Source organism: Epinephelus fuscoguttatus, linkage group LG5 (genome assembly GCF_011397635.1).
Source record: "Epinephelus fuscoguttatus linkage group LG5, E.fuscoguttatus.final_Chr_v1".
Lineage (NCBI taxonomy): Eukaryota > Metazoa > Chordata > Actinopteri > Perciformes > Serranidae > Epinephelus > Epinephelus fuscoguttatus.
This window is the reverse complement of record NC_064756.1, coordinates 15,183,415-15,202,297: the sequence shown is the minus strand read 5'-3', so window position 1 is coordinate 15,202,297 and position 18,883 is coordinate 15,183,415. Positions and strand designations below refer to the sequence as shown.

General features: G+C 44.1%; 1 protein-coding gene across 13 annotated transcripts in view; it reads right to left on the bottom strand.

Moving 5' to 3' along the window:
- Positions 1-3,045: 3,045 nt before the first annotated feature.
- The window catches only part of mecom (MDS1 and EVI1 complex locus), a 145,919-nt gene continuing 130,081 nt past the window's right edge, over positions 3,046-18,883 (bottom strand). For 5 of the 13 annotated variants that reach the window (XM_049576324.1, XM_049576328.1, XM_049576327.1 and 2 more), the window contains 10 exons: positions 17,238-18,630; positions 16,977-17,067; positions 15,446-15,472; positions 11,600-11,766; positions 11,299-11,376; positions 9,458-9,627; positions 7,580-7,724; positions 5,397-5,642; positions 5,119-5,305; positions 3,046-5,018 (listed from right to left, as the gene is read on the bottom strand). In XM_049576324.1, coding sequence (XP_049432281.1) covers positions 4,884-5,018; positions 5,119-5,305; positions 5,397-5,642; positions 7,580-7,724; positions 9,458-9,627; positions 11,299-11,376; positions 11,600-11,766; positions 15,446-15,472; positions 16,977-17,067; positions 17,238-18,630 — 2,639 coding nt within the window. In that variant the 3' untranslated portion in view covers positions 3,046-4,883. The remainder of the gene's footprint in view (positions 5,019-5,118; positions 5,306-5,396; positions 5,643-7,579; positions 7,725-9,457; positions 9,628-11,298; positions 11,377-11,599; positions 11,767-15,445; positions 15,473-16,976; positions 17,068-17,237; positions 18,631-18,883) is intronic. The other 8 variants (XM_049576325.1, XM_049576329.1, XM_049576332.1 and 5 more) reach the window with 3 other exon arrangements.

Genomic DNA, 18,883 nt, shown 5'->3' with positions numbered 1-18,883 from the left:
GTGACTGTTTTATGACATACCTTTTGACATACTATACTGTGACTGTTTTATGACATATTTTGGACATACTATACTGTGACTGTTTTTGACATACCTTTTGACATACTATACTGTGACTGTTTTATGACATATTTTGGACATACTATACTGTGACTGTTTTATGACATACCTTTTGACATACTATACTGTGACTGTTTTATGACATACCTTTTGACATACTATACTGTGACTGTTTTATGACATACCTTTTGACACACTATACTGTGACTGTTTTATGACATACCTTTTGACATACTATACTGTGACTGTTTTATGACATACCTTTTGACATACTATCCTGTGACTGTTTTATGACATATTTTTGACATACTATACTGTGACTGTTTTATGACATACCTTTTGACATACTATACTGTGACTGTTTTATGACATATTTTGGACATACTATACTGTGACTGTTTTATGACATATTTTGGACATACTATACTGTGACTGTTTTATGACATACCTTTTGACATACTATACTGTGACTGTTTTATGACATACCTTTTGACATACTATACTGTGACTGTTTTATGACATACCTTTTGACACACTATACTGTGACTGTTTTATGACATACCTTTTGACATACTATACTGTGACTGTTTTATGACATATTTTGGACATACTATACTGTGACTGTTTTTGACATACCTTTTGACATACTATACTGTGACTGTTTTATGACATATTTTGGACATACTATACTGTGACTGTTTTATGACATACCTTTTGACATACTATACTGTGACTGTTTTATGACATACCTTTTGACATACTATACTGTGACTGTTTTATGACATACCTTTTGACACACTATACTGTGACTGTTTTATGACATACCTTTTGACATACTATACTGTGACTGTTTTATGACATATTTTTGACATACTATCCTGTGACTGTTTTATGACATACCTTTTGACATACTATACTGTGACTGTTTTATGACATATTTTTGACATACTATACTGTGACTGTTTTATGACATACCTTTTGACATACTATACTGTGACTGTTTTATGACATATTTTGGACATACTATACTGTGACTGTTTTATGACATATTTTGGACATACTATACTGTGACTGTTTTATGACATACCTTTTGACATACTATACTGTGACTGTTTTATGACATATTTTGGACATACTATACTGTGACTGTTTTTGACATACCTTTTGACATACTATACTGTGACTGTTTTATGACATATTTTGGACATACTATACTGTGACTGTTTTATGACATACCTTTTGACACACTATACTGTGACTGTTTTATGACATACCTTTTGACATACTATACTGTGACTGTTTTATGACATATTTTTGACATACTATACTGTGACTGTTTTATGACATACCTTTTGACATACTATACTGTGACTGTTTTATGACATACTATACTGTGACTGTTTTATGACATACCTTTTGACACACTATACTGTGACTGTTTTATGACATACTATACTGTGACTGTTTTATGACATACCTTTTGACACACTATACTGTGACTGTTTTATGACATATTTTTGACATACTATGCTGTGACTGTTTTATGAGTTTTTGACATACTATACTGTGAGTGTTTTATGACATATCTTTTGACACACTATACTGTGACTATTTTATGACATAGTTTTTGATATGCCATGACTTTTTCTGATCTTTTTTTACATGCTATACTATTTATGACATTTTTATTTCATCCATCAAACCTGCCGTATGACTCACTACAGACAATCTGCTCAGCACCAAAGAACAGACTGACAAAATCAGTGACTAGGTGGTGAAGTGTGGAGCATTTAGCAGATGAAGAGTCAGATATTTCCATCAGGTGTTAATGGAGATCAAAATAAAGCTATTACAAAGTAAATTTAATTTGTCAAATACCAGGCAGAGCCAGGACTTCATATGAATGCTTATGTTGTTTCATATCTCCTGGATTTGGCAATTGTATACAAACAAGTTGACAATATCAACTTAAAAGGTGATGATATGTCGGTATCGTTATCACAGTTTGTTTCAGCTGTCCTCAAGTGACCTAAAAACCAGTTACTGCAGATCTAAGGATTAGGAGAGCTACATCTCAGGGAAAAGTGATGTTGTTGCAGCATGAGTACTGACAACTTCACATAATCACATAGGCTTCAATTAGTCCACAATAGTACAGGTGGCAAAACTCGTACTCAGAGCCATTATCACTGCCACTTCATTATGGCTCTGGCCTGCACCATCGCAACCATCACTGCAGCTGACCTCATCAAAGCTGGACGACCCGTGCTGACCTCATCAACACTGCGTGACCCCCTGTGACCTCATCAAAGCTGGACGCCCCATGGAGCCCTGAGGGCTGACAACAGGCCCTAAGAAAACACCCCATCCATTAGGGTGCCAAGAGCACTGTAAATGTGGAGTGTCAGCGCCAGCCATCTTCACTGTCATGCCCAATTCTCCAACCCCCCACCCAAGCTACTCTCCAGACAATGGAGCTGCTGAACCTCCAACCCTCCCAGCCACAATGTCCGCCCACGTTGGCTGGCAGCAGTGACAGAGGGGGGTGCCGGATGGGGAGGCCTGCTGCAGGATGGGACTCTTATTGAGCGTTTGAGCGATGAGCCAGGTCATCACATCTACCAAACTCATCCATCATGCCCCACAAACGGACACAAATAAAGAGGACACATTCCTGCCTCCGCTCCCACTACCACATTCAAGCCCTCTCCAGCCTTTTCTCTCCTTCCCTCTCGCTATGCGAGCCAAAGCCTGGAGAAAAAAGAGGAACAGAGTTCAGGCTCTCCCTCGCTCTTGGAGGCCATGGGAGCGCCAGAAGAAAGCGCCAGGTGGTTTTCTGACTCATGTCTCTTAGTATAAATCTCTGTTTGGGCCAAAGTGATGGGCAGCCAGAAGGACTGTATGGAGTGGGGAGGTGTGAGCGAGAGCAGAAACAAAGGGTGGGTAAAATGTTTAAGTAGAAATAAAGAGAGAATGGAAGACGTGTAAATCCACATTGTAGTCCTTTATTTCTTAGTTGTTCCTCCCACAGTATTGAATTGAAATGCATAACAGTTACATTGTAGAAAGCATTAAAACAAAGTACCTCAACTTGCTGATTACTTTTTAAAATCGATTATAAACAAAACAACGACATGAACAAACAAACAAACAAAAAAAAATCTGGTCCCTCAAAACGGGAGAATAAATGAAAGTAATCTGTTATTTATCATAAGTTTGGCACAAGGGATTAACATGAACCGAACGTCACACAAGCTTGCAGACAACCGTAGAAAATGTCAGATACAGATCTTACCAGACCAATCATGCGTTTATGAAGAAATTATACCTGGCTTTTTTTATTATTCATTCTTTATAATGTTTTTCATTTTTTACAATTGAATCATTAAATCGTCATAGAAAAAAAACCCTAAGTAATATCTATTCATCGACCGGTTTCATTAGAAGAATAAGGAGTGAATTGTATGTTTAATACTATCCGGCACTCAAATGTAATCTACAAACCCCATTGAACTCTGGGATAGGCCCGGCGAGGAATCTCCCCTTCACCTGGGCTAAGAGCAGTGCTATTCAGTAAACAAACTACAGTTTGCCAAGAAATAAATACAATTCTCAACATACAACAGCAAATAACAACAACAACACCAACAAAAAAAATGAAAACAAAATCATGATTGTCTAAAAATGAAAGACACACGAGCATGGAGTAGCTAACGACTAGCATTCAGGCTATTTAGTGGTATTGTTGGCTGACTAGGATGGATTCAAGGGTTTGGAAAAAGACATACGCCCTTTACAGAACAACAATTAACTTCAGCACTGGCTACTTATTTCAGTAAAAAAACAAAACAAAAAAACAAACAAAAAAAAAATTGTGTTTTCTTCTCTTCCACTAAAAAGACAATCTATTTATATCCTTTCACAGATAGCGCAGGCGGGCAGGATGGAGTGCAGTGGAGAACAGTTGGTAGACACTTGTGTACAGTGCTATGATTGTGCAGACACACGCAGCTATGAAAGCACAGATGGGAAACTGGCCTGATTTCAGTTTTAATAATTACTTGTTTTTAAAATTTGTTCTTCAATGACTTCAGTGATATTAAAGTCCTTACATGGAGCGGTGTTTCATTTGAACCGAGGTTGCTAACCCCACCCTTCATTTTTATCATCAAGTACATGTATTTATGAGAAACACCTGTGGCTCTCTGGGGGTTAAAGGGAATTCTTGTAATATAATTTGAAGATACTTTTGTCAGAGGCTGTTATGCTCTTATGCTTCTCGCACAGTGAAACATACCAGGCTGAAACTGGCTGTCTTAGAGACACAACCAAACTCACCCTCTCAGCGTGAATGTTCTCCTTACTTTCTATGTGCTGGGCAATAAATGCAGTCTAGCAATGATGCACCAGCACATCCATCTTCCATGTCCACCAGCTGCCTTTGCTGTGCAAAACATAGAAATTCAGCAGAATAAATACAGCTATTATTACTTATTATTATTTTCACCACAATCATCATCATTGCTATCATCCTGGTTGGTGTTAATGGAAAGAAATCAGTTTTAAGGTCTCAGAGGGACGTTTTGCTCTCTATCTGTTGGAGGTTTTTGGGGGCTCGGGGCTGGGCTGGGCTCTGCGTGGACAGTGACCCGGCTTTGTGTGTAAGGCGCTCCGCTCAGCAGTCAGATGGGCCGTGGTTCTGCTTAGCAGTCACTCTGTGGACGATCAGGGGCCACCGCACATAGCCCCTGCAATGGGCTCCCAGTGCCATAGGTCAGGTTTGGGGGTTGAGAGGTGAAAGGGTAAAGCGCAAAGGGGCGTCATCATACGTGGCTAAGGGACTGGATGGCACTGGATTCAGCAGCAGCCCGTGCCAGACTGTGCCACATGGTGGCCGGGGTGTGGGAGGCTGGGTGGAGAGAGTCCTTTTCAGCCAGAGACAGCATCATGGCGTATGCCTGAGGGAGAGGGAAGAAATGTAACCACCATGCTATAAAGCAAATACGCATAGTGTTGGTAAACAGGTGTGCATGCAGGTGAGACGTCTGTTTCTTTTACCTGAGACTTAGATTTCCTAAAGAGTGGCTGTTTGACTGCATTAGTCAGCGAGGGGGAGCCAAATGATCCATCGTCCTCATCTCCGTCTCCGTCACTCATTTCGCTCTCCTCCAGCTTGCGCATGTCCGAAAAGTGACGAATGTGATCCAAGGCTGAGTAGCTACTCTGCTCCTCTTCATCCTTATACCTGGAGGTCAAGAAGAAAATTAAAATACAGAAACTTCAAGATAATCATCATCAAGTACACAATGTAAAAATCTGTTTTGTATCGCAGTTACCTTCTCGGAGAGGTTTTGCAGTTGAGGTTCAAGTCGTTTGGACCGCTGAAGTCCATCTCGTCTTGTATGATGTCATCGCTGAGGCTGCTAGGAAGCGCCTCATCTTCCTGTTTCCCAGGGCTGTTGCTAGGCTCCTCCCCTTCTTCTTCATCAGCACCAAGCTCCTCCACATCCTCGTCTTCCAGGTCACGTGACCCACGGCTGGCCATCAGCGGCTTCTCTTCTTCAAATGGACCGCCGTTTAACCTGTGGACCAGGAGCACCGATTAGATCAATACAGGTTGATAAGGAAGAAGACATTTTAAGGAAGAATAAATGACATCTACTTCATGAGCGACATTTTATAAATACCCTCCTTTTATTTTTAAAAAGTAATCAAGAATTCCTCTGGTACTTGTTAAATAAAAAAGGAAGTGGGCACTAAAGTGAAAACTATAGCTTTAGTACATTTACTAGGTGCAGTCTTTTACCCTTTGTTTTAGTTTCCTACACGTTCTTGTGAGAATCCTTTCTCTATATATACAAAAACAATGGAGCGTATGGGACACAGAGCAGAGAGAGGAGGATCTGAGGCAGGACATGGCAGCTGGGATCGAGAGAACCGGAATCCCGTTTGTCATCGAGGCTCAGGAGCCCCTTTGGGCACAGCAGCACTGGGTTGATCGTTGCAGCACTTAACTGGAGTGCTTCGCCTCTCTCCTTGTTTATTTTCTCTCCTATCTCGTATTCATCTAATAGGCAAAATATTTAGCTGACAGCCCCATTTGGTGGGAGAGTTATGAGAGCGTTGCCAACCGGCCCATTCTTCTATCCCTGTGGAGGGAGAGAGGGCGAGCTATCCAAACTGCCTGAGCCTTAATCTGTCCCTCTGTCTCAGCGCCACAGGAAACCACCATTTGGTAAATCATCTGGAACCACATTTAGACTGATTCACTAATTACACTCTGGGACGTATTTCGTCAGCTCCCAAAAATGCCATTTCTCGCACAAAGGATTCAGAGACGAGGACTGAGAACTGGACGCGGAGAAGCAGATTGATAGGAAACAAAGCACATCAAGCACATCACAACGTAATTACAGCATGCTTATAAACAGGATACCTGCACTTTGAAAGGTGTTTATGCGTGCAGTGACTTCAGAGGACGGGGAGAGAGGGAATTATTGCAGATTACATTTTAGCACATACAGTATCTACATCATCTCTTGTCTTTTATCAGCAGCTGATAATATTGCGTTTTCGACAGCGCTCCCGCTGGGATGAAGAGTTTGAGGCCGACAAGGTGGTATTCGTGCCGTGTCGAGCTCGCAGGGCTGAGAAGAGGGACCAGCTCCAAAAGAAAGAGCTAGAGCTCTGTGATTAAGAAAACAGATTCGCTAATTACGCTTTCAAACGTGGTAATTTGCTGGGGATAAAGTATCTATCAGAAGTAGTCAGGAGCACAGCACTTTGAAAGGAAACACGGGCCGACCCTTTGACCCCACCCCCTCTACCCTCTTCCTGTAGGCAGACATGTTGGTTCCAGATGTGGTGGGCTAACTGCTGCACTCCCCCCGCTCCTGCTTCTCTCCCCGTCTCTCTGACGTTCTACCTCCCCGGTCCTGCTCTCACAGGCCTTCTGCACAATCATACACCAGTCTGCGAGATCGCTATCCGCGCTCACAATCTGCCCTGTGATCACACCAACGTGAGGCACGTGAAAACAAACTCAGAGTCCTGAGCAGACCTCTCAACTGCTATCTGACCCGATCGCAGCCCCAAGAATTTATTTGCATAATGCTCAGACGCAGTTGCATGCGTACAGATATGTGTTCGTACGTGTGGCCGAAAGGCAACTGATATTAGGAGCTCCTGCACGTTTCCAAAATCTGCTTTTATCTTAAATGTCATCACAGATGATTGGTCTCTAATTCGGACATCTGAGCATGATGTCATAATTAACAAGGGCTGGCTGGGTGGTATGAAAGAAGATGCTGATAGCAGCTGACCTATTATTCATACCTATTCCAGCCCTGTGGGTTTTTCCCCTACAAACTTAATGTAGTCACAGTTAATGCAAGAGTAAAGTTTGCCTGGCCTCATTTGTCCCTGCTGCTGAGATGTGCTGGGTGAAAACATCTTGTATAGCTCTGTGGATCTGATCAGGAGATAGAAGTGCCCTCAGAGCCCATGACGCTGTGCTTACCCTTCCTCAGAGGGGTCTGGTGATGTCTGGTTCTGGCCCGTGTTGCTGATGAAATTTCTTATTTCATTGAAGTAAGAGTCTTCCTTGTCGTCCAATATGGCACTGCCACTGTCCAGTTCAGACTGTGGGGACGACATCGCAGTGCCTGCAGAAAGAAAAAAGAAATCAAGTTCTGATTAATGATAATAACAATGCATTGTATTTATAGGCGCCTTTCAGAGCACTCAGGGACATCTGACAAGACACAGATAAAAAAACAAGCAGTACAATCAAACAGTTCAGTAATATGCAACAAAAGTGTCGTTAGCCAATGTGGCTAGGTTAGCTAGCACACTGTGGTCAACCGTTCCCCGTAACTTTCTTGAGGGATGAAGAGTAGAAGACCAGAAGGATCGTACTGGTTTTGAGTCGTCACAGTTGAAGGTAAGTTGGGATCCACATTGAATGCGTTTCTGACAAAAACATTCCTGTCCTACTCCTATGCCCATATTCCAGCTCCAGAACTCTCAGATCCTCCGAACATTGTCTTTCAACTGTTCTGCAATCAAGGCTGGTGGGTAATGGAGATCGTACCTTTGCAGTAGCTGCTCCAAAGCTTTGGAATAGCCTTTAGCTCTCAATCAAATGCTCCCCCTGCATTGACACTTTTAAGTAAAACGTACATGTTTTCATTGGACTTTGGTTGTCTGTTGTGGTTTTATTTTTTAGTGCTTTATAATCTTTTAACGCTTGTAATTATTCTTACCGGTTTTATTCTGTTTTTCATTCACTGCTTTTATTCTGCACAGCACTTTGGTCAACTGTGGTTGTAAATATGCTGCATAAATAAACTTGATTTGATTGTGATTTGAAAATGACAATGATTCTGATATTTCGACATGATGAGCATTGCTAACACATGGTTTGCTGCACCATGATGTTCCAAAACATTTCTAAATGATGGCTGTGTGTCCACCTTAAAATGCATTAAAAATACTAACTTTATTATTTAAACTGTAAGTTAAATGATGTTGGCTGAGAACTGAGTGTGTTTCTGACACTCTTGCATGTGCCCCCAAAAGTTCCCATATGTAGCTTCAAATCTGTGTCACACAAATGTGTGTGACACATTCTGTATGTGCCGGTTCCAATGCTTCAGTGCAATTACAGCGGGTGAAATATTCAAATCCATGTAATCGTGGGACCATTACATCATGGGGAAAATGTGGTCGTGCATCATTTCCATGGAATTTTTCCGTGACATATTTGTCATCTTTGGAAACCTGGAGGTCTTGACTAAAATTTTCAATAAAATTATGTGTTTTCACACAAAATGCATTGGTATTAAGTGTGACTGAGGTTTACATGTGTTTTATGAATTTAACTTTAATAAAACAGCTTTCCTGCTCAACAATTTTCAGTCTTTAAGTTGTGGGACACCCAGTTTGATGCTGCAAAGGGAACGTTGGGCAGATAATTGATTTTGTATTTGACAGAGTGAACATTGTGTCTGATTAAGAAGATTAAGAAACCTCCTCTGAGGACTGTTGCTCTCAGCTGTTGGCAAGGTGTCACTGCTCGTTCTGCTGATTCAGAGTCAGAGTGATGCAACTGATGAAATCCATAAGCTGCACCACTGATGAAAGCAGCTCATTCAAAAAAATATTTTGTGCTGTTGCAGGGGTAGATGACAGATTTATGTAATCTCGTTTTTCAGCTTCCTAAAACGGTTTCCAATCATAAGTAAATTATGAACACAATGCGCTGCTGTGTGGCTAATCAGCAAAGCCACTCTCCTTTTCTCTGATGAAATATGGAAACAGCTGAGAAAACTCAAATTATTTTATTATCTAATCATCTTTCCACAATCTACAAAACCAGATATTCAAGACCTCTCACCTGACAGGTTGCCATTCTCGTGCTTCTTGAGGTGACGGTCCAGGTTGGTTTGCTGACCGAAGCAACGATCACACAAGTGGCACTTGAAGGGCTTTTCCTTGTTGTGGATGTTGCGAATGTGGCGTTGCAGGTTGGAGGAGATGCTGAAGGAGCGGTCGCAGTATTTACACCTGCAGGGAAAGTGGAGGCCTTTCACTTAAAACAATTATGGAATGATTAAAAAAAAACAGCAACACACACAAGCTGCTAGTTAGAAGTACAACTGTACTGCATAATGAATCAGGAACCCGCGGTTTGTTCTGTGGGAAACATAATGGGATACATAATGTGGGACACACATACACACTCGCATACAGACAGTCCCAGCAGTCCCACAGTCCCAGACATGATGGAGGAGCTTGTTTAAGGTGAAACAGCTCTGCCTCTTATCTCCAGCCAGCGCAATAAAATTGCATTCTTCCCTCACAAAATAAGCACGCAACAGATTTGGTTCTAGCCTTGCAAAATTAGAGCCTCTTGCCAAGTTTCTTCATGCAAAATTATACGAGAAGATTACATCTTTTCTTCTGGTGGAATTAGCTCGCTCGATTGGCTGTCCCTCAGGAACCCCCCGGTTATCTCCACAAAAAATTACAATAAACAGCGGTGATCTTTAATGGCATGCCAGCGTGTGGAGCGCAGGCTATCAGGCTGGGGCAGTAGAGGCCTGCGTCTGTCTTTCTCTCTCCCCTGTGGTCAGCAGGCCTCCTCCAAGCTTTGGGCCAACATTCCACTACCTTAGTAACTACAAAGCAGAGCAGAGCTAGCCAGGGCTTACTCATTATCCAAATGTAGTAAATGTGCAAGATTCATTTTTACATGTGTACTGAACTGCTGCTGCATTGTTACTTCTACCTCAGCAGCACCTGGAGAGGAAGGGGGAGCAGGCAGGGAGACGTCTATATCAGTTACCAAAGTTTCTCATGAAACAAAAATGCAGAGGAACTTTGTGCATCTTTTTGCCTTATTTGCCAACAAGACAATGATTCCAGAAAAAAAAGAGCTTAATCTTGTGATAACCTTTTTAGCTGGCAAGAAAGCCTCACTTGATGCGGCAAGTAGCCAGCGTGCTTGCAGATTACTTTGAGTCTGGCCTCATATGCACAAGAGAAATGACCACAGCTGCCGGGCCTGGACATCTGCCCGCGCTCCTCATCACCCCAATTTTTCACCAAACTTCCTCCCTTCCTCTCAGCTCTACTCTTTTACCAACCTGGCTTCAAAACACGCCCCCCCCTCTTCCTGTCACCCTGGCGACGGACGCCATTTTTCACCAGGCAAATTATTTAGCGGCAGGATAATTATTCCAAGCTTTTACGGCATAAGAAAACATACATAAACTTGGGTCTAACTGTAGACAAGAATTCCCTGGGAAACATGCGTGCACTGTTAACAAATGAGCTGCATCTCTCTGTCTCTCTGTCTGCTCGAGAGTGCGCTGTGTGAAAGTGTGTTTGCTGCTCTCAATCATATTTACGAGAAGAAAAGAGCGGTTATTCACAGGGGAGTTAATGTGCTATTGTGCAAATCTGATTCTTGACAAGACGATAATTTTCCTCTGCATGTAGTGTTGTATGATGTGTTTTCTTGGAAGTGAGGAGGATAGACGAAGGGATGCTGGCAGAAGGCGAGAGGACGATGATATTCAGCTGACATGTTGTTGTTGGACACCCACACACCTCTTCAACACACACACAGACACATACATATATATATATATATATATATACATATATAAATACACACACAGATAGCTTCAGGACAATGTGAGCGGCTCTTTAGAGTTGGAGAAGTAGTCTTACCTGTATGGTTGCTCTCCTGTATGAGTCCTGAGGTGGCGGGTCAGGTTGGCAGAGCGCGGGAATATTTTCCCACAATACCTATACAGAAAAAAAAAGATTTTAAGTATGGTGCATTCCTTCAGTAATCTCAAAAACTGTACTATTGTCATATTAAAAATCACAGAAACAGGATCTCTTACTGTGACTCTACTGTAGCAAAAGAAAAAAAGACTCCAATGCCATAGAGGATTGTTAATTCATGACCCACATGAGGATTAAAAATTAAAAAACAAATACATGCCAGACCAGTTGCTGTAGTTACCTGCATGTGTAGCGCTCCTTGCCCTTGCGCAACAGCGTCTCTGGAAGTGCAGAGGGTGGGGCTCTGAAGTCAAACATGGAGGGGACGGAGCGCAGCAGGTCACCAGACTCTGGCTTCAAGGAGCCAAACGTCTCCAGCTTCTCGGCCATGTTCTCGATGGCCGACATCTGAGGACACAGAGGAGAGGAAGGACAGGTTAGCATTGTGTTTAGAGACTTACTGAATGCTTGTTTAGCAGTAACATGCAAAGCAAAGAAACAGATGTATGAGTTCAATCAGTTCTGAAAGCTGTATCACAAAAAAATCTTGGCCCAAATTGATTCACATCAGAAACAAAGGATATTATCTCAACAAGCTGTGAGATTGCACTTTTTCTTTTTCTTTATTTAATCAACATAGAATCTAAGACTGTAGATAGCCATGCAATAATGCTGCAGGTGTGGCTGAATATTTTTTTTGTTTCTGACTGCAGGATGCAATAAAATGCAAAAAGCAAAATGCAATGAATAATTCAGGCCAACGGACCACAGGCTGAACACTGCAAAACATTTGCTGTGGATGTCTTAACATTAAACCCAAAATACCAAGAGTCTGGACCTGATTCTCATCTGCTGTTAAATGCCTCTTACTAAATATAAAATTTCTACACAGATTTGTTCACGTCTTGTTTGATTGACGAGCCTTGTTTACAGGCAACGTACCGGCTGAAATGAAGTGAAACAGGTATTGGGCGAATTCTTATTATGACGTTCATCAATGATTCATGAAACGCAAGGTCAAATCCCCGGCATGTGTGTATGAGAAGTACATTTGATATTGATTCATAACTTTGTAGTTAAACGAAAAACAGTATGCTCCCGTTTATGGTCAGTGGAGAGCAGGTGGGAAACTTTGAAAGTTAAATTCAGCCAACTCTTCTTCTCTTATAAAGATGCACATGTATAGCACATGCATGACACACACACACACACACACACACAGACACACTCACAGGATTAAGGACTGCAGCCAATCTACTAATGAAGCTGAACATTTACTTTCATCAGGTACTCTCCGAGGAGATATGTGCACTTGTCAGTTGGTGTGTGTGTGTGTGGACAAGAAACTATGTGCAGCATGGTGGCCGTGGTTGATTAATTGCCATCAATGTGTGTGAAAGAGAAAATATATGTACGTGTGTGAGAGATGTATTTGTAATGCATTTCTTTGTGTGAGTGTGTGAACGTGTGTGCTTGGAGGCATGTGCGTTGTATGTGAACGTGATTGCGTGTGCTTGTTGTGTACCTGTGTGTTGTCAGAGACATGTCTGTGTGTGTATGTGTGTGTGTGTGTGTGTGTGTGTGTGTGGCAGAGGAGTGATTCATGTCCACTGCTGGGCTGTAAACTATTCTGTGCACAATGCGGGCAGACAGCACATTCGTCAATATGAAAGATGTTGACATTACTGATCAAGGGCCAGACACGGGTAATAATGATATCGCTGTGCTGAGAGGGGCGGGATGGGGGAGGAGCGGGGGGCTGGAGGGGGAGTGAAGGGAGAACCAGAGGGAGGAGGGGGAAGGAGGGGCGGGGAGGGTGAGGGGCTCCCAGTAGGCCGCAGGGCCTGTCAGCCCATCTCACACACACACAGGAGGTTTTTTTTCCTCCCCTTTTTTAAAGGGGCCACACAAATTTGCATTATTTTGCGTGTATTGAATTTTCAGCCTGTTTCTTATTCTTATTTCAATAAGGCAACAAATCAATGGTGATTCGGGTCCTCCACCAGAGCCCTGCTCCGACTCTGACATTTCATCTCCTGCTTTCACCCCCTGTCACTCTCAGGCTTCACGCCAAGATGGAGCAGGCCGAGGGGAAAGAAACAGAGGAAGAGAATCGGAGAAGAAGCATGATGAAGGACTAGACGACAGGGGAGAAGAGCGGGGAGGAAAAGACAGAAGGGAAGAAAGAAAAGAAAGAAAAGGAAAGAAAGAAGGAGAGAGAAAGAGCAAAGAGAGCCCGGAGAGAGAAGGGCTGATGGATGATAGCGGAGCCTGGTGTTGGGAGCGGCTGATTAGGAGTGACGGCCGAGTGTAAAGTTCCTGCCGCAGCCGTCGACGTTCCCACTGAGGGAGGATGTGGAGTGTCAGGTCCGTTTGATTATGAATATGCCAATGCTGCATGCCATGAATCAAAGGCAAGGGAGAGAACCGAGTGAGAGAAAGAAAGAAAGGAGGGCGATGGATTGAAAGATAGGCAAAGGGGTTGTGGGGAAGAGGGAGGTGAAACGCTTTCATATTTCTTTTGAATGTGCACTGTGTATTTCATCGGGCTCTTTTCAGGCACTGGAGTGAATGCTCAGTTTGTCTGCCTTGCTCAACGAGGACCCATAACTCTTGGGAACATTAGGGACGAAAGCTGTTGGCAGCGTTGAGCCCGTCCGATAAGACACTTTTTAAAGCTTAAAGCTTTTTGAAACTGCTCCATCTCGGCTCCATCTACTGGGGGAGTCTGATCACCACCTCCACCACCCCCTCATGTTCTGCACTCTATTAAGAGTTTAATCTCACACCTTTGGCCAACTTTTACCTCTGTGCTTTAAATTAAAGTCTGTGTTATAACGAAGATATTTGTGTATGGCTGTATGCAGCAGAGTGAAAATTGCATACTAGGCACTTGTCATCGGAGTAGTGCTCTGGCAAATGCAGGGGCTAATGTTTTTATGAGAAAATCATCCTGCAAAAGTTAATTTATTTAACAACTGAGCTTTGTACATGTAAGATTTTTAATATATAAAATAATCTTTTAAGCTAAAGTGCTTTGTCAGATTCTATAACCTAGTCAAATGCAGTGTTTGCAGTTGAGCAGTAAATGATTCACACATACAATCCAATGGATTAGATATATTAATGATTGAAACTAGTAACCATCAGTCTGCCACAGATTACACTTCAGAAAGCCCTCGGCCACTGAGCCGCCTTTATGGATGATGAGCCAGGTTCATTAGGCCACTGTTTGACAATACTGTGTGTGTGAAATGTTCGACTTAAAGGACAAGAGGATAAACGGCTCCACATTTTGCTCTAAAGCGATTTTTCAAAGGTTTTATAACTACCCTCCTCCTTTGTATAAGAGATCCCCACATACACACACCTCCCGAAACCCCCTTGTCCGTCCCCCCGGGCAGTGTGTGTGTGTCTGTGAACTTGCTTGTTGCTGTAGCGTCGCTCTGGGACCAGCAGTTGATTGGCTATCTTCAGATGTCAGTGATGCTGTGAGGGCCTTAATTAGCGAGATGCATTCTCAATTGTTGATCTTTATCAGGAACCAGATGTTTGGAGGGAGGAACTAACCCCCCTGTCCCCCCGCCGGTGTCCCAAAGAGACTGTTACCCTCGCGCTGATGTAAAGCAGCCCCCCTAAACACCGCTCACCATCCCTGCTCACCCCCCTCCTCGTGCCCATTTGCAAGAGCCCTGCTTCATTCTCCAAATAAGCAAACATATATTCAGAGCTGCTGGATGGACAGGGTGTAGCTCGGCTGGAAATCCCCGCTCAAACCCTTTCGTGTGAATCAGAGAGAGGATATATCTCGATGTAAAGATGCAAACAAGGCTCAAACACTCGAGGTGTATTTCAACAAAATAATATATGATGCACAATTTAAACATTCAGTTGAAATTTCTTGACGTGAGAAAGGCGCTCTATGGCCAGACACAAGTCCAGTCAGTGCGTGATGGTGATGGGCTAAAGCCATGCGAATGCTGGGTGATTGTAAACTGTCACGCAGCCCATGCATTAATCAGGCGATGGGGTCTGTTTGGTAGAGGTACAGACACATGGCAGTACTGTAGGTTAAAGAGGAACTTACCCAAGTTCTCTGATCTGGCAAACGAAACTGAAGGGCGGAACAGAAGGAAAAGAGAAAGCAGTCAGAACCAGGAAGTGGCGCATGAATCAACAGCTTTTGACTGGACACATATGGGTACAGGGGGAGTGATGGGTACCGATGTGATTAACTCTGAATGAGCAACGAGCTGCCTATCTGCAGAGTTACGACGCTGGAATTATAGGAGGCTCTAATAGTTCCCAACACTTCCTGGTGTTCAATAAGCTCATTATAACAGGCTACAAATACAATGCCAGTATGTAATCTAAGCCAGTATTGCTAAGCAGTAAAATTTCCTGCCAGGAAATAAAAAGCTGAATCACTAAAGGTTGGGAAAAAAAGTTACAGTCCCCTCAGCTTTGCAACCTCTTTTTTTGATATATGGCTCAAGAGCGAGTCAGGTGACTGAAAACAAACCCCCTCAAAAGTATACAGAAGGGCCCCTTGCCTGGTCTAGGTTAGACCTACCCGGGTCTGGTGTTTCTGGGAATGATTTGTGTGTCCAGACATCATAAAGTCATAAAGATGGCCTAAGCACTCTGTTAGTGTTTCTACTGATAGGACACCTCATTAAGGCGTGTGGGACGGCCATGTGGCTGCTGCAGGCTGGGCCCATGCAGCAGTCTGGACAGGGGACATAAATCAGACAAATGAAACAGCCTGTAAAAGCCAGACCTGAAACGGCCAGAAAAGAGGAAAAAAAAATCATATGCCTGAGAAAGTGGTGTTTTCACTTTCCGACGGACCGTTCTCACCCGCGGGGGAAGATTGAACAAATGAACGTCAATGCAACACGTCATAGACACACGTACACATACACTCGCGTGCACACGCGCAAACACACATGTACGGAGCCTCACACTGGAAATACTGGCACAGGGAACCCGGGGGCAGAAATCACTGCTTTAAGAGCATATCATTTTTTATATTGTAATCAAAGACATGTTATGGGAAGACGTGTCACAGTGTGCCCTTTCTCTCTGCCACATCTGTTTCAGATAGCCGACAATGGGGCTTTAACAGGCGGTAGTTTGGATAAGGCTGGAGCCACACACTAATCCTTATTAATCCAGTTTGGTCAGCCTGGGACAATCATTCTATATTAGAGCTCCTCATAGAAAGACTCATAACAACTTCTTAACTGTTTGAGCGCCATGCTGCTGTCACATCTGTAGATATGGGAACCTAACGTTGAACTTGAAACAGTGATGTTGCCGTGGATACATGACAGGAGTCACAGCAATCGTGAATTCAAATGGACAGGCCTGACCAAGACCTAACGGCACAGACTAGGCCTCTGTGCCTGTTTAATCAATCTAGACTCAATAAAGGCATCAAAGATCAACTTTACTCAACCAAATCAACAGAAAAAGAAAGTGGATAGGTAAAAATGTACAGTTGGACTGGTGAGAATTTGCGATTTAATCCAAACAAGGTGTGTGCCATCCCATTACATTCCACCCAAATGCCCCAAGGTGTCCCAGTTCCCGCTGAAGCCGCAGTCAAAACCTACCTGTGGATGGAAGAGGAAGCCTGGAGCCGGCCGCATGTACTTGTCTTTCAGAGTCTCAAACGGATCGCTCATTCTCCTCTTCTCAACCCTGCTAATAGTAGATTTCTCTTAACGCATGTACAGTACAGAGTTTTAGCAGCATGAAAACGTCTCCATGCTTTTGTAAAACACAATGTGTAACAGCAGTTTAAATATGTTGTGATGTAAAATTGCAATAGTAGCATGACTTGTAGTGAAGTAAGCTACAGGGTATAACAATACCTGTAGATGGGGTCCATGAAGAAAGGCGTGGGCCTGGCATGCTGTAAAGACGTGTCAGCTTTTGGGATCTCCACCACTGCCTTCTCCTCCTCGTGCCCCAGGCTATTCTTTGCCTCATCTTCTCTTGGATTGCCTCCACGGCCCCTAGTCCCCAGGCTCAGGTCTAGCGGCTGATCCTGACCAAGGGAGTGGGAGGCCGCTGGTTTAGAGGGGGCGAACGTGGCAGACTTCTCCTCCTTCCGCTTAGTAGTGAGGTCAAATGGTGACTCAGAAGAAGATTTTCCCTGGGCCTTCTTGCAGTCATCTGCTGGAGACTGTGGCTCGCCCTTCAGTCCTGGAGGTCTGAGGTCCCTGTCTGGAAATGGGTAAACTGGAGGAGAGAAAGCTGGGAAGAAAGGCAGTGGGAACATGGAGGGGTAGGGCAGAGACCCGACCTTCTTGTCCTGCAGGCCAGCCAGCCCTGTGGAGCCAAAATACTTCTCAGCAATTGAGGCAATGGCCTTAATAGAGTCATTCACAGCCCCTGTTACGGCCGTGTGCTCGTCCAGCGAGGATGGGATGAGGGAAGGTCCCGGAAAGTCTTTAGCAGCACTGCTGCCGGTCAGGCTGGGGCTCTGGGGGCCTCCTTCACTGGCCTTCCTCTTGGGGCCTTTGCCATTTTCTCGAGCAGCCCCCCTTTCCCTCTCACTGTCCATGTCACTCTCCAACTCAGAGCCCGACGTGCTCTCCAGATCACTTCCACTCGGCGTGCTGACATCATCCAGGTCACTGCTCTCGGACTGGTCACTCTGCTTGTTCCGCTGCTTTGTGGAGGACGAGGAGCTCTGGGCGTGGAGCTCTGAACCTGGCATCTGGTTGCCAGGTACACCACCATCTTTACGCAGAGCCTTGAGGAGCTCTCGGGACTCTTGAAGTCCAGGGCTTGGAGGCAGCAGTGGACTCTTACTCAGCTCTGCACCAGGCCCAACAAGAGGTGCATGGCCTGGTTGTCTGACGGGAGAGGTGGCAGGAATGAGTGGTGGCCGGTGGTAGAGTCCAGAGGAGAAAAGGCCAGGGAAGCTGAAAGGAAAAGCTGGAGCAGCAGGAAAGGTGAGCCCGCCATGGTGGCGACTGGCCCCAAAGTAGTCGGCCAGTCCAGCACTGCTGTGGCCCATTGCCAGAGCTGATTTGTCCAAGCCAGGGGCACCAGGGAGTGGCATACCCTGGGCAAACAATCCCCCTGCTGTGAAATGGTTTTTCCCTTCACAAAAGCGCCGGTGCTTGTTGAGGGAGGATGTGGTGCTGAACATCTGCCCACAGTCCTTGCACTTGATCTGAGTGCGGCAGTCAGCGTGCATACGTTTGTGGCGGCACAGGTTAGAGAACTGGGTGTAGGACTTGTGGCACACCTCGCCTGCAGGGACACAGAGACAGATACAGAACGTATCAGTACACACCGAGCCCCCCTCCCCACATACACACAAAATGACATCACATGATATGACATCTCTGGCTAACAAGCTAGAGGCTGGCTGAGGCTGAGGCAGAGGAAGTACAGTCTGAATGATATGCTCGTGTTCCCATCAATCCTCTGACAACAGTTTTCCAGCAAAATAAGGAGGGGAGGTGTGTCTAGATCCTGGCATTGTAAAAGGAATCTGTTTGGT